This window comes from Carex rostrata, chromosome 17 (genome assembly GCF_964058835.1).
Source record: "Carex rostrata chromosome 17, lpCarRost1.2, whole genome shotgun sequence".
Classification (NCBI taxonomy): Eukaryota; Viridiplantae; Streptophyta; class Magnoliopsida; order Poales; family Cyperaceae; genus Carex; species Carex rostrata.
In genome coordinates, this window is record NC_135934.1 from 7,730,908 (window position 1) to 7,747,000 (window position 16,093).

Consider the following 16,093-nt stretch of genomic DNA (forward strand, 5'->3'; position numbering starts at 1 on the left):
GCTTGATTGCTTGAATTAGATGGTTGAATTGCTTGATTGCTTGAATTAGATGGTTGAATTGCTTGATTGCTTGAATTGAATGCTTGAATTGCTTGAATTGGTGCAATTGCTCGAATTTAGGATTATGATTTATGGTAAAATTGCTTGAATGACATATGGTTGAATTTAGGGTTTGTAGTTGTGAATTGTGATTTTTTTTTAAATTTAGGGTTTATAGTTAAATTTAGGGTTTATGGTTGTCAATTGTGAATTACTTACAAATTTAGGGTTTACACTTCAATTTAGGGTTTATGATTTAAAAATATGCATATTTATTTTTTGATAATTATTTTTGTGATAGTTTATAAAAAACATGTATATATGAATATAAAAGATTTGAAGTAAAACTAATTATTTTGAAGTATCACAAAAATAATTTTTTATTGTATGCATGCATATGTTTATAAAACATGCATTTGTTTATAAAAAACATCTATATCTCATTTTTTTTATTGTAAGTAAATTGCATGCATTTGTTTACAAAAAAAAAATGCATGTACATGCAAAATTAATTTTGTAAACAAATTGCATATACACCCAAAAAATAAACCCAGAATTGTATATGCATTTTTTTTGTAAAGTTTATTTATTTTCAACAAAATTAATTTTTGTAAAATGCGTATGCATGCAATTTACTTACATGCAAAGTGTAAATTAATTGTATATGCATGCAACAAAATTAATTGTATATTTTTGAACATCATATAAATGCAATTTATTTACATACAATTATTTTTGGATTATATACATGCAATTCTTATTAAAAAAAAATTATATAAATTGTATGTTTGCATGTATATGATTTTCAATAAATCTAAAAAAAGTAAACCCATAATTGTATGTAAATTGCATGTATATGCATTTTTTTGTTTAAACAAATTGCATAAATTGTATATGCTTCTTATTAATTATGTAAAAAAAGTAAACCCAGAATTAATTATGTAAACAAATTGCATATACACCCAAAAAGTAAACCCAGAATTGTATATGCTTCTTATTAAAAAAAATTTATATAAATTGTATGTTTTGATTAATATTTTTTGGCAAATGTAGTATGCCTAGAGTTAGACGGTGGGGAGTACGAGCTGAGCCTGCAGAGGGTGCAGATCCTGTGGATCCGAGTGGAGCTGGCACGTCCTCGGTGGATCCGACTGGAGAGGGCCCGTCGTCGTATGATGATACGACTGGCAGGGGTTTTGAGGATCCGACTGGAGCGGATCCATCGTCTCAGGCCGATTTTCCAGATGGTGTGCATGATCCTGACACATTTAGTCCTCTTCTATGGACCCATCATGTTAAGCACCACGTCTCATTGGCATCTCTTGAGGTACGTAAATTTTATACTTTAAAAAATGACATTCTGTTGAGTTATTAAAAAAAATGCACGATTTGAGTCTGACAAATTGATAATAAATACAGGACGATGTCATGCTTACGGTGAGGCACCGCAGGTCTGAGATTCCGTACATCCCCCATAAAGAAATGCAGCGATACATCTTGAACCTCGGCTTGTATCAGCTTGCCACCATGCCGCAGAGTAGGATCGATGTGTCTCTGATGCAGGGTCTAGCGGAGAGATGGCGACCTGAGACTCATACATTTCATCTCCCGGTCGGGGAGATGACAGTCACCCTTGGTGATGTGAGCGCCTTATGGGGTTTACGTATCGATGGCGACCCCATAGGCGGCATCTCAGACCATCCAGAGCTGCAGAGGATGATACCGGAGTTGTTAGGGTGTGATCCGAAGACTCTGCAGAAGAAATATAAGAAGAAGAAGGGGGAGAAGGAGGAGTTTCGTTATTCCGGGTACTGCATTTCTCTAAAGGCACTCCGGTCTCACTTCTTCCAGAATCAGATAGATATTGATACTGATGACATTGAGGCGGTCAGGAGGTACTATTACACTCTTTAAATTAACTTAGTAGTTGCTCAACCGTCTCAATTATTTACATTGATTATTTTATATTGCAGGTATACTAGAGCATATGTGCTGGATTTGTGCGGTGCTGTCATGTTCGAGGATTCCAGCGGTGACGTGGTTCCGATGATGTACCTCTCCCTGCTGAGGGACCTGGAGAAAGAATCGAGATGGAATTGGGGTGGAGCTGTCCTCGCCCACTTATACAGAGGCCTCTGTCATGCTTGTCTGGTAAGTCTGCATTAATATACGTTGTTTTTGAAGGATGGATAAGAAGCACCCAGATTTAATTGTAAGTTAAATTTTCAGGTCAAGAATAAACAGCTCTTTGGACCACTGCTTCTGCTTCAGCATTGGTCGTGGTCACATCTGCCCATAAACCGGCCAGTCATACCATTGCCGCATCCCGATTGGGGAGGCCCTGAGCCAGCCAGATGCCCCGCATACGCCGCCATATGGGGCAGTCATCACGATCATGAAGAGAGGGGCAGGGGGATTTCTTATTGATAAGCCAAAATTGTATCTATTTAAACCTAGGGTTAGGTATGTAAATTAAGCCAAGTTTTGGTTAAATTAGTTTAAATTAGGTTTAATTAGGTTAGAAATGTCCAAAAGTTCAAGTTACTGCCCTAGTTATGTTTGTTTTACAGGTAATCAAGTGTTTGGACCTTAACGAAGCAAAACGGGTGAGTTAGCACGAAGAAATGAGCTTCTGCCAACATTTATTGCGGCCCGAAATGGAGTTATTGTGGCCCGCAACCAAACAAGTCAGAGCCTCTTCATTTACAGCACAGTTATTGCGGCCCGCAATGCACTGTAGCAGTCAGCCAAAAATAGAGTCTGAACTTAAAACGGCTATAACTTTTGACTCGTAACTCCGATTAAGGCTTGTGACCACTTTTTGGAAAGCTAACGAGAAGATCTACAACCTAAGAATATAAAAGAAATTTATTGCGGCCCGCAAGGACCTCTTCAGAATTTTTCTGCGCAGTCTGTTAACTGCTATAGTACATTGCAGCCCGCAATAAGGCGATTCAGAGCCCGAATTTGCTATTTTTAGTTGGTTATTTCTAGGTTTTTGAGTTGGGTATAAATAGGGACTTGTAGAACAGATTAGGGACGTTTTTTTAGGCATAATTTCTAGGTTTTGAACAAGGAAAAGCAAGGAAAAGCAAGGAAGAGAGAAGAAGGAAGAAGGGAGCAAAATCGATCAACCGGTTTTATCATTTTCTTTCCTTTGGAACTCTTTTATTCTTTTGATTTCATTTGTGCTTTAGCCATGACTGGCTAAGGGCTTTTCTAGGGTTGATTAGGGTTGTACTTGAAACTTTTGTTATGATTTAATTGATTTTATTCTATATATTCTTGTTCTTTGTTATGATTTATTCTTTATTTTAATTGATTGTGAGGACTTAATTGAAATCACATGAAACCCTAGGATTTGGTATTTGCAATTGAGAAATTGAATATTAGGTCCAGACCATAAGGAATAGGGTATTTGATAGGCTAAGTACCGAGAGATGACGCGTGTCTTATACGGGTTTTACCTAATAGTTTAGAGAATTGTGCCAAGTACCGAGAGGTGAAAGATAGTTTTCTAGATTTATTGGGACAGTAAGAACTTAATGACTTTAGATTAGAGTAGCCAAGTACCGAGAGGTGACGTTTATTCTAATCGAAAGATGGTATTAATATAGAGATATCCCTTTGTACCTACAACACCCAACTGTGCCTTCATAAATAAAAGAACAAATTTAATAAACCAATTAGTCGTAACACTAGTGGATAGGAACCCTAAGAAATCCTAATTTCTCATTCTTGTTAAAAACCGAATTTCGCCTTAAGACTTTAGTTTAATTTAATTTAATCGCAATCAAACCAACCAATTGAACAAACAAAAACCTCTTTACTTTCTTTTACTTTCTTTTACTACATTAAATTGTTAGGTTAGAGTTAATATTCCGACTTGTCCCTGTGGAGACGATCCCTAAGTACTCCTCGATAAGGTTGTACACTTGCAACCAAATTGAGTGCAATTTAGGATTTATTACTTGTGTAGTAAAAATCACATCACTTATGTCCGGGGTCAGCTCCAGATGCTCCGAGATGGGAATATCGATTGGTTTCCGTATCGTGCATGGTATCAGCGCAGATGGCTGAGCCCGCTGACATTAGAGCATGCTGGGTTTTCGGATACCACTTTTGGGGTTTCGCGGTAACCAAAACCCGTTTAGGCTTAAGCTGCGGAAAGAACGTAAAACAAAAATTTTTACTTCTAACTCAAGCCGTGAATTAAAAGGGATATGCCGGAAAGACCAAAGCAGAGTTCCTTCTGAAGTCTTTCATTGCAAGGACCCTTTTAATCCTTTTTACAGATCTACTCCATGATTGATTTCTAAAACTTTAATCTACTTACAAATTAAATAGATTAATATAACATATTTATACCTTGTTTCCAAATCACAGTTGGAATGCAGACCGAGCGAGTAGAGCCTCACCAGGGAAGGAGTCGACTCGGAGTATCACACGTGTGATACCTCTATCGGTAATCCACCAGGACTAACCGGAGAGCGGTTTATTTCTTCTGCCAGAAATACCGTAAACCGCGGAATTATGCAAAAACACTATTCAAAGGAATAAGACGAAAACCCGTAATCACGAATTTTCGGTTGCTCAGTTTCATCAATATGCAAAACTGACATACCGCGAAATTCGGTAAAACACTATTCATCAATCTCGTAAATATTCTCCACAACAACCCGCAAGATTATACGTCAACTACGTATAACTTTCTTTTCTCAACCGAAACACTATTTGGGAGAGAAACCGGGAAAGAGAGAAAATACCGATTCGTTTCTGCACGAAAAGATACATGTGAATGTGCATATGTATATATGTGAATATATCTTTCTCTCTCTACCCTCCACCCCTATTTATAGTGTTTAGATTCGGTTGCAAAAGACCAAAATGCCCTCCAAGTTCGGCCTATTTACAAGATATGTCATTGACACCTCATCCTTTTATATGTGAAATGACCAAAATACCCCTTCCACACCCTTCCACATCCTTCTCCATGCTTCTACACATGCAAGGTGGCATAGGTGTGAAATGACCATTTTGCCCTTATGGATAGGATTGATGACATGTCATCTGGATAGGATCAATGACGTGTCATGCGGATAAGCTCGAATCTGAAAAGACCCGAATGCCCTCGGCCCGAACACAAATAATATTCATATAATTATTCTGAACAATTATATATATATTTTTCTTTCGGTTATTTGTTTCAGTATTGATGACGTGTCATCTGGATAGGATCGATGACATGTCATGCGGATAAGGACGAATATGAAAAGACTCGAATGCCCTCGGCCCGAACACAAATAATATTCGTATAATTATTCTGAATAATTATATATATTTTTCTTGCGGTTGTTGTTTCGATAATTTATACAATGTGTCCTGCACATTTATAAATTAACCGGTTAACTTTTATACAACGTGTCATACACGTTTATAAATTAACCAATGTTTTTGCTTGTTATTTTTACATAACATTTATAATTTAATTATAACACGTATAATTAATTATAACCATCTTATCATTGATCATAACCAATTTATAATCAATCAAAATAAGATTCTCCGATTAACTCCTATATGGTGTGACCCAATAGGATCTGTGTTATGTTGGTAAATAGAGTTAAAACTGTTTTAACTTCTATAATCATGGGTGGCATCTGGCAACACATCATGACCATCCAATTACACAGATGATGCTGTACTGTACAATATCACGATCCAGTAAACAATTTACTTGTGTCTGTTCTTCTGTCTCATAGCTATCAGATCAGTTTCAAGGTAGATGTGTGTCATCCTTGCTAACTTAATCTTTTCTTGATCTTGAGCATATTATCAAATATGATTACTCTTGTAATCATACCGCGCGCTGATAATCTTACTCTATCAAGGGGCCCGGTGATGCTATAACTCGTATAGAGATACGAGGGACAAGTAGTATTCTTGGCAGACTATCACTTCCTCAGCTAAGCTATATATATCGAAATGCTACCGTTATGACTGCTTTTTACGGACAGTGTTAGATAACACTCACACATATATATTTCTTAGTGGGAACGATAAATACCTCATACTTTAGAACGTGACACTGAATGAGAAACATTAATGACACGAACACAATTCTATTTAATGTCTCATTCGGGGTCTGTCAAATACCATGTTCCTAGAACATGTATCTATGTGATTAAAATGACATCTCGTGTCAAATGGTTTGTAAAACTTAACCATCTTTTAATCCACATACTAACCTTATAGCGGTAATTAGTGTTCCTGCTAATTACCTTGGTTAGTGACCTTTTAAGATTAAGAGTATATATCATCTATATTATGGAGTTTCACAATTTCAGTCATGAACTCGAAATGATCCATAAATTCAATAATACTCAAGGCAACAAAATGATATTAATCATCCAATTCATGAACAAAGCTTTATGATAAATTATCGTATTATTGACTTCTAGATTATTACAAACTAACAGAGCAGACACATCTATGGTATTATCGGGGACCGGTCGTCTGTTTCTGGATAGTGGAGTACCATTACCCCGATCGGGTATCCCGGCAGTTTGGCTTGGATGCTTTCATCCCGGAGCACCCGTTGATGGGCAAGGATGCTACCGACAAGTTCCACAATTAAGTACCATCTACTTAATTAATTTTTAACTTTAATATATCCACTGTTTCTCTACTTTCTAATTAATTGCACTTGCAGAACGGCGCACACTAAGGCTAAAGTCGACTGGAGCCAGCATTTCGTCATGCAGTACAACTGGGCTCGACATCCGGAGCAGCACTTATGGAGCCCGCCAGATACTACATCGTTGGGTGCTGGTCCCGGGGATCTGAGATATGCCGTATGGTACCAGAGATGAGGCATGCCGTCAGTCTACCTGACAGGCCATTATGGCGAGACCCTACGACGTAGGCTGATGGATTCATCCAGCAATTATATGCCCTGGGGTCCGATCAATGCTCGCTCGGTAAGTAAAACCGAAACATACTTTTATTTTAAAGTGCAAATCCAGATTACTTACTGTAGGCATAATCATGTTGTGTGCAGCTGTTGACCGCTATGAGAGGAGTTGGACACAGCTTGGCGTGCATGGCGAAGGATGCTTGGCGATATATAGGATGCCAGATGCTCGAGCACACTGCACCAATCGTGGAGACAGGCGGTTTTGAAGGCCGCCTCGTTGGCATGCTGCGCGATGCTGGGGAGAACATCAATTGGCGGGAGATACAGTCTGCACCGCGAAATCCAGATTATCAACGAGTCCCTGTCTACGGCGATGAGATGCCGCAAGCTCCTGCAGGTAATTACAAGTTAATATTAAAAGTACGACACACACAATATTCGTATTTTCGTGAATTGTTCGTTCTAACTCAGTTAACTTCCAATTATGCAGCTGATGACTCAGGTTGGGCGTTCCACGACTGGGTGCTGAATACCCAAGGATGGGATGCTTATAAAAATAAATACGGAGTTGCAGTAGAGCTTGGCACGGTCAGTCGTCAATTATACCATTATTTGTTGCAGAGTTCTTTGTATGTAGCAAAACTAACATTATTTTAATCTAGGATGGAGCACCTCGTTGGAATGCCGATCCCATATTTAGCATAAATGAGCTGGACCCGGCAGATACAGATGCAGAGGCGTATGGCTCCCACAGACCACGATATGGAGTGGAGATGGAGCATGACTTTGAGGCTGGTGGGAGTTCATCTCAGACTGCAGATGGCTTTGTCTCTGCATTATTTGGCGCACCGCCTCCTTCCACGTATTCTGCAAGCTGGGAGCAAGATCCATGGGAGCTGCGTACACAGCGCGCCAATGCAGAGTCAGCTGCTGGATTTGATCCACGGGCAGCCAGGACAGGTACGCAGCACATGTATACGGGGGACGAGGATGAGGATATGGGGGACGATGAGGAGGATTTGGGAGAGGATGCACTCCGAGATGTGAGTCCGCAGAGGCGCGTGCAGCCGCACAGGCATGGCAAGGGCGTAGCGGCTCCTAGGTTGTCTCTATCCGGAAGGAGACGAAGATGATGATTGTAGAGTTTTTGTTTATTGTGATATATTTCTGACTGTAGTATTTTGACTATGGGACTGCTGTATTATGTTGACATTACGTTTTTTTTATTTTATGTTCATGTTGGTATTATGTTGTTTGCACTTTGCATTTCATTATTATAACACAGTTCAACAATACAATTAAAGTTCAACAATACAATTAAAGTTCAACAATATAATTAAAAGCTTAACAGTATACTTCAAGTAATTACATTCAAACTAAGAAATTATATTCAAGTAATTACAATTTCTTCACTATTTGCGACCCACACTCCCAGCAGACCGCCTGTGACAGGGGCGGTTTGCTAGGGTCCTGACCGCCTGGGCCACGGGCGGTCCACTAGGGATGCTTATTTATTCGTTTTTTCTCTCTCTCTTCTCACTCCAACATCAGTCTACCTTCCACCTCAAAGGCAGAAAGAAGGGAGAAAGCGCTCAAGGCGATTTCGGGCGATTTTCTGGGCGACTACAGCTACAGGTAATTTAAATATTTTTTAAATTATTCTTTAAATATTTTTGGTAATTATTTTTTAAATATTTCTTTTAATTATTTTTAAAATATTTATTTCAATTATTTTTTATATATTTTCTAATTATTTTCTAATTAGCCGTTGATTACTGTACAGTTAGTATTTAATTACGCACATAATTAGCCTTCCTAATCAATTGCTGTCACTTGAAACCCTAGTTATAATGGCACCCAAAGTTGGAAAAAATAGAGGAAGAACTGAAACCGAACGCGAAGCAAAAATAGCACTCATTAATAATTTTTGGACGGCTGAAGCCTACGCGATGAGTAATTTGGAAAGATTGTTTTCACCCAAAAATAAAGAAGCATTTCTGAGCACTCTTGATCCATCAATTAGAAAAATGCTGATGGAAGGCTAGGTGGACAGGGTCCCTCCACCTGGATGGGGACAGTGCTGCTTATGTGAGCTGAACGGAGATATGGTGGATATGTTCTTCTGTTATAAATGTGGCAAAGCTGTTCATCCCAATTGCATGGACCCGCATGCAGATCTGCTGAACGACGCTCGTCTCACTACGTGGGAGTGTCCTGCGTGCGTCCGTCGGGCTGAGGAAAAAAAGGGAGCAAGCTCCTCGTCTCGTAAGGCTTAGACCCCAATTGTATGTTGTTGTAGTATTTTATGTTTTAACTGTAACGGTTTGTATAATTGATATTTGAACTGGTTGTTGCTGTATGAATTTTATGTTACCTTATTCTATGGACTCGACGGTACTGTATTATTTAGTAATGTATTTGAATTTTAAATTCCTGGATTTATTATGAATTTTAATCCGTTTTTCTTCACAAAATTCTTCAAATCAAAATTATAAGATCTATATAAAAACAAAAAAAAACAAAAAAACCATGGGGCGCCCTTAGGGATGGCGCCTCACTTGCCTTATGGGGCGCCCCAGGGGGTGGCGCCTCACATGCTTTTTTGGGCCGCCCGAAGCCCAGGTGGTCAGGGCATTTTTAAAAAAAAATTGGGAGCAGGGGCATTTTTAAAATTTTGATTTGTTTTAGGGATATTAATAAAAATCGCCGTAAATTGACTGTCACTTTAACATTGGTCCGATGTTTATTATGAATTAAACTAATTTTATTAACATTAACTTTCTTTATTCCGAAAAATTAACATAAATTTATTATATAATTTTAAAATATTAAACTTACAAAATATTTCATCTCTAAATTTTCAAAAATATTTTTTTTGATTCGATATTAGTTATTGATTACTACTATTTAATAAACTATCTATCTAAAATAAAGAACATATCTATAAATTATTTTTAGTATATTTTGAAAATAAATTGGAGAAATATGATCTCCTAATTTCATGAATTTGAATCTCAAAATTGCCACAGTAATTGTGCACACTTAATGTCTTTTGTATAACATATATATCATAAATAATTATTAGCAACATCGAACAATAAAAATAATGACTAATTGTCATGGATTAATTAATTTTCTCCAATATCATATCAACTCATCTTAAATCCACAATCAACACAAAATAATGGAAACTTACCTCGTAAACTATATAATCCCGAATCATAATATAGGATGTGAGTAGGAGTGGCAATGAGCTGGCTCAGTCCGAGTTAGATCTTAACTCAGCTTATTAATTTTGGACCGAGTTACAGCCGAGCGAGTTGGACCTAGAGCATCCGAGCTAAAATCTAAGTTTGAACTCGTGACAAGCCAGTCCGAATCGAGCTAGCGAGCTAGACAGTATAAATTATACAAACATTTTGAAGAAGAAATTTTTTTTTGGATAAAAGGCTTTAGAAGCCCGTTTCATGTTAATGAAACAAAAGGTTTAAGTTACATAGTGTTCTGTCAGAGTACTGGTGGGAAAACAAAATAGCACCACCTGTGCCTCTCACCAGCATCTGTACATGTAAACCCAACTATTGGCAGTTTGCAAAACACCACATGAGTTTGTAAGTAACAAAACAACACAGAATCTGAAGTTCTACATATTAGACTAAATGGATCACAACTGAGTAAAGACATAAAACAACAGTTAGACATCCTCAACATAGGCAATGCGGGGCACTTCTGGAAACGCCTCAACAGGTACTACATCTGCTTCAGGCGCCAAGGTTTGTATGGGTATTGCATCAACATTGTCCACTATCCAAGCTTCTGTAGCTTCTTTCAATTTCTTACTCATGGTACCTGTCCAGTAAGTAATCAAGGATATAATTAGTAATATAATATTTCTTGCTGTTTTAACAGTAATATGATTGAAACAAATGTCATTCCTATATTTCCATATAGTCCAACACAAAGCACTATACATTACCAGGAAACCTATTTTTTTTGTTTTAGGAAGGGTATTAGCAAATTGAAGAATATCACGACAGTTTGCCCATGTATGCATAATATCCTGACTTTTACCCAACCAGAACCAGATTTGCTGAGTGAAAGGGAAATTTAAAAACAAATGATTTCGAGTTTCCACTGCAGAACAGAAGTGGCAGTGTTTGTCTCCCTGCCATCCTTTGCGAGCCAACCTAGATTTTGTCAACAATTTATTAGAACTCAATAACCACATGAAATTTTTTATTTTGGGGGGAATAGGCAAAGACCACCAAAGCAGTGGATGTGAAGACATTATTCCACTATAATTGAGCATTGTATATAATGAGTGAGTAGTATACTTCCCTTTGGAATCCCATCTCCAGGGAATCCTGTCTTGGAGTTGAGTAAATGAAACATTGCTAATAAGATATAATAGATCAGTCCATTCTTGTTGTAACTTCCCCACTAGAGATAGCCTGAACCTGATAGCCCCCCCTTGAGAGTGCATGACATCTACTAAGCCAACATTTTTGTTAACACAAATTGTAAACAAAGACTCAAAGTTGATGGCTAATGTGCAATTCCTATACCACAGATCTGTCCAAAATTGAAGTGTGGATTGTATTCCTGGTTCATAACTAACACTAATATGTCCTATGTATTCGAATTTAAGAATGACTGACCAAAATGGAGAGAGGGGGGTATTGTGTGTGTAATATTTATAAAGAATCAAAGTTTTCCAACGACTGGTGTAGGAGTTATCTTTTAATTTTGAAGAAGAAAATAAATTATACAAACTTTTTGAGTCGAGCTAGACAATATAAAATGCACATAAATTCACAAATTGATGCCTAGTCGAACTAGAAAGCAAGCTAGGACTCAGCTTGAACTCGTTAATTTTGGACCGAGCTAGTAGCGAGCTGACTCGTTAACAGCTCGGTCCAATAACGAACGAGCTGTTAGCGAGCGAGTCAGGTGCGAGTCACGATCGAGCCACGAGGTACGAGCTTTTTTGCCACCCATAGATGTAAGAGTAAATATATCATATATGCACATTGACTATTTTTCGAACTCATAGTTATAAAAAAAAGACTATTTTTCGAACTCACACATTTTAAGTAAACCATCATGCCTAATTAGAGTTTGTCACATGCAATGAATGTGATATTTTTTTTATCCTTAGTCAATTATATTTATGATATACTTATATAAGATTATACGGAATATGATTTTATGAAAATGTAAACCACAAAATAAATTAATTTGAGGGAATCTATACACATGAGTATGCATAGGAAAAATTATGAGAATGTACTAAATTAAATATTTGATTGTATTATGAAAATAGTTAGTGAGAAATCTTAGTTTTCTTTCTCAGATGCATGATATCAATATAATTAGTCTTATTAATAATTATTAATATAATTAAATAAAATGATTAAATAATAACATAACAATTTTATTAATTATTATTTTATAATGAGATTTTTACTTGTAAACTTGTCATTCAGTTATTACAAAATCAATTAATAATTAAATTAGCAAATTGGTAATTACTGATTTTTAAATAAAATATGTATTTTTTATAATTTAGTTATAGTGAAAATTATTTTTGTTTATATCAAATATTCTAAATTCATTTGTATATAACAACAAATATTATAAATTAAATGCAATTACAAATGAGTTAATTTTAATTGTAACAAAATTCAGAACTGAAATTGAGAGAACTTAACACAAAAACATAAGCTTGAAAAAAAAAATAGAAGAGAGAACACAAAAAATTCCACCACGGGAGAACCAAACACGTCTTTAATCATGTTTACTCTACTTAAGCCGAAGCCGTCAAATAAGAAGTAAAATAGAAATAGTAAAATGGAGTAAGAAATGAATTGCTCCGAAATAAGTTACTCTATATGAGACTATATCTTCAAACAAATTAACTTACTTTACACTTACTCCACCCGTAGAGTCCACTTTCATAGACAAATACTCATTTCTCAATATTTTATTCCTCTACACATGAATTAATTTAAGTAATGATAATTACTATCAAACAAGATATAAAATATGAAAAATAAAATAGAATAAACAATTTAATTTTCATTAATTTTACTCCACAATTAAACATGACCATCGTTAAAAAAATATCCATAAATAATAACATTCTGATGAGAATATTTCAGTTCTAAAAACTCTTAGAGGTGTATATCTTAATTTTGCCTTTCTTTTTGTGTTGATCAGCTCCTCTCCAGACTCCAGCTGTCAGCATCTCGGACTCGAGCACAAATCTAAAACATAGGAATAAAGTAGTTACTGGAAATATCCGGTTCCTCTAAATGGAGAGAAATATACCTGAACTCAACTAAAAGATGAGCTAATAACCGCCACTAGCGAAGCTCAGATACAAAGCAAAAAAATTAAAATAATGGCACTTAAATTTCAATTCCATCTCTCTTCTTCGCCCGCTTCTCTCTCTCTCCCTTCTCTCCAAAAACCATTAGTTCATCTCCCGAAAACCCTAACCCTAGTAACACCTCGTAAACTATGCAAAACTCTTCGACTTGCTGCAGTGGCACCAGGAGTGGACCCCACCAATTCTCAACCTCTGATTAAAGATGAAGAATCGGTTAGCATGATTTCTCGTTCATTAAATTTAGTTTAGTTCCGTTTAGAACAATCAACATCTGGTATAGGTATCAGTACCAATTTTTATTTCATTTATTGTTAGGTTTGTCAAATTATCTCGGTACCAGTTCGTGCTTAATTGAGGTGTACAGAATTGTCAATCCTTCATTTAACATATGAAATGAAATAATCCGGAAATAAAAATGTACTTTAAGTGTAACTGTACCAGTAATTTACCAACATCGTACCCTTAGTTTTCAGGTTGATATGTAGATTAATGGCAATTTAATTATTCAAATTTGCATATGCTTTCCACTTTCAAATTTCAGTCAACCATTTACTGATTACCCTTAGATAATAAATATTTGCACGATCCTTATAAATCATTCAATTTTATTTTTTTGGTGAAATTGGGGTATAACCCACCGGTTTCTCATTGAAACCATAATAATATCTAGATGGTACCAAACGATTTGTACCAATTACAACTTACAAGCTTGTCTTTCAATTATTATTTTGTTGAAATATTTGAGGTAAATGTTTTATTTTTTTTCTTCAATTTGTTCCTTCCCCTATGATAGCAGGATGTGAAGGAGAGCGTGGCAGTACTGAAGGAGGCAGCTAAGACACGGCGGGTCCCATCTTCTGACATACTAGCAGCACTCTCAAAAATAAAAAAGTCAAAGGTGGACCCCACTCCATTTTTTGAGATTCTAGGCGGAAAAGAATCGCCAGGGAGGACCTGGATGCTTATTTTCACTGCTCAAGTAATTTATCAGTTTTTTTTTTTTTTTCTCAATTATCTGTTTTTAATAATACGGTACACTTTTTTTGTTATGGGCTAATTGATGGTGATTTACTGCATGTACCTATATATAGGGACAACTGGAGAAAGGGCAATATTTTCCCCTGACAGCTATTCAAAGATTTGATGCTGCGGTAAATTCATTATCTTATTATAGCAACCATATAATAAAAATGATTAGTAGATTTTTAAATTTGGTAACTTTGGCACTGATCTGATCAGTTTAGCCTTATTGCTGTTTAGTAAATACACCAAAGCAAAATTGTAAACTGTATAACTCAAACTAATTTTTATATAAAAATAGTACTTGATATTGGATGCTGATTCACTCAAAAGTAAAAATGTAAATACACTGGTACTGGCAAGGCAGTTGTTCTCTACATTAATTTTAGTTATTTTTCTTTAGATAAGTTAAATTAATGTTCTTATGTTTCATTAAAACAAATGTATAAGGATAGGAATTAGATTTATCTAATTTTGATGTTTACATGAAATGGTTAGGGAAAGAGAATTGAAAACGGTGTATATCTCGGCCCTGTTGGCAACCTAACCTTTGAAGGGAGGTTATCATGGAAAAACAAGATACTTGCATTTATTTTTGAATGTGTTCGAATAAAAGTGGGCCCCTTTGGACCTCTACAGATTGATTTGAGTCAAGATCAGAGAGAACCCGGTACAAAAGACCCATTTTTTATTTGGTTTTATGTAGACGAAGAGATAGCCGTCGCACAAGGGAGAGGTGGTGGCATGGCCTTTTGGTGTAGGTGTCGTCAAGTCACCTAAAATTTTCTTATTATAAAAAGAAAGTTAAATTGATATGTTTGATCAAACACAAATTGGATTGATACGAGGTAGGGATATCATAAATGGTGTTCTGTTTGTTGTAGATGTCAAAATTGATAAATTGATCCACATCGACCATCTTGTATATATATATTTTTCATTATCATCTGATCATTTTTCCCTGTATTACAAAATTGGTCCTTGTAATGAATTTAAGAAAAATAAAAACTTCACCAGTAGTTATTAATTACCCTTTGCATCAAAAATACTTAATAGTTGTTGAAAACTCAATTTGAATATTACAAAGATTATGACATAATTGTTAAGAAATAAATGATCGATGGATACAACACTTTTGTGGTAGAGTGAAAAGAAATGATCATAACAAGCAAATCTTACAATTATAAACTCGTAATATTCTCTTACAAAAGAACACAATACATCTTCTCTTATATCCCAGAATTATAACTAAACATCCAATAATAAATTCTGACGATCCTTCACTAATAAACAATAACTTTTTTTATAGGGAAGTCCAACTGACTTGACTTCACTATTTGAAACCAGATTAATGAAATTTAAATCCATAGGTTATACACTCGGATTGACAAACGTTTGCCTTTTCAGAATTCTTTAATCAGCAAAGAGTTTCTTTATATTTCTCAACAAATTTAATTTGATTATAGAAAATTAAGTTTATACTTCAGCAATAATATATAACATATGATTTAATCCTGGGACTCAGTCTAAAGTCGCTTGTAAGAATGAGATAAATGTTTATATTTTTTGTAATGCCTCGTCTTTGGTGTACAACATTTAAGAAAGAGATAATTATATAAAATTTTGATCATGAGATGTGGTCAAATCCTAAAAATTCAAGTCTTGATCCCTGTTCCTCCTCACATTTGAAAAGAAAGCTTCAAAAAGAGCTCTCAAAAACTTCTCTT

The 16,093-nt window shown here is 35.8% G+C and overlaps 2 protein-coding genes across 3 annotated transcripts; both read left to right on the forward strand.

Moving 5' to 3' along the window:
• Window positions 1-7,114: 7,114 nt before the first annotated feature.
• On the forward strand, window positions 7,115-10,248 carry LOC144568088 (uncharacterized). Its single transcript, XM_078318317.1, has 4 exons — window positions 7,115-7,352; window positions 7,446-7,543; window positions 7,618-7,782; window positions 10,186-10,248. Exons 1-4 carry the CDS (start codon window positions 7,142-7,144, stop codon window positions 10,246-10,248), a joined length of 537 nt encoding a protein of 178 aa, XP_078174443.1. The 5' UTR covers window positions 7,115-7,141.
• Window positions 10,249-13,309: 3,061 nt separating this feature from the next.
• On the forward strand, window positions 13,310-15,312 carry LOC144568624 (microbial collagenase). 2 transcript variants are annotated; one of them, XM_078318997.1, is made up of 4 exons: window positions 13,310-13,559; window positions 14,140-14,325; window positions 14,438-14,497; window positions 14,865-15,312. In XM_078318997.1, the coding sequence occupies exons 1-4, from the start codon at window positions 13,359-13,361 to the stop codon at window positions 15,144-15,146; spliced, it is 729 nt and encodes a 242-aa protein (XP_078175123.1). In that variant the 5' UTR covers window positions 13,310-13,358; the 3' UTR covers window positions 15,147-15,312. The 2 variants fall into 2 exon arrangements, with proteins under 2 accessions (XP_078175123.1, XP_078175124.1); XM_078318998.1 differs by having other exon boundaries at window positions 13,315-13,559; window positions 14,143-14,325.
• Window positions 15,313-16,093: the final 781 nt, after the last annotated feature.

Bases quoted from the DNA above. Each gene is read 5' to 3' on its own strand.
- LOC144568088 (XM_078318317.1), top strand. From the start codon at position 7,142: ATGGCGAAGGATGCTTGGCGATATATAGGATGCCAGATGCTCGAGCAC. The intron at 7,353-7,445 runs GTAATTACAAGT...CCAATTATGCAG, and splicing joins GATGCCGCAAGCTCCTGCAG to CTGATGACTCAGGTTGGGCG. The intron at 7,783-10,185 runs GTCTCTGCATTA...ATCATAATATAG, and splicing joins CTCAGACTGCAGATGGCTTT to GATGTGAGTAGGAGTGGCAA.
- LOC144568624 (XM_078318997.1), top strand. From the start codon at position 13,359: ATGGCACTTAAATTTCAATTCCATCTCTCTTCTTCGCCCGCTTCTCTC. The intron at 13,560-14,139 runs GTTAGCATGATT...CCCCTATGATAG, and splicing joins TGATTAAAGATGAAGAATCG to CAGGATGTGAAGGAGAGCGT. The intron at 14,326-14,437 runs GTAATTTATCAG...ACCTATATATAG, and splicing joins TGCTTATTTTCACTGCTCAA to GGACAACTGGAGAAAGGGCA.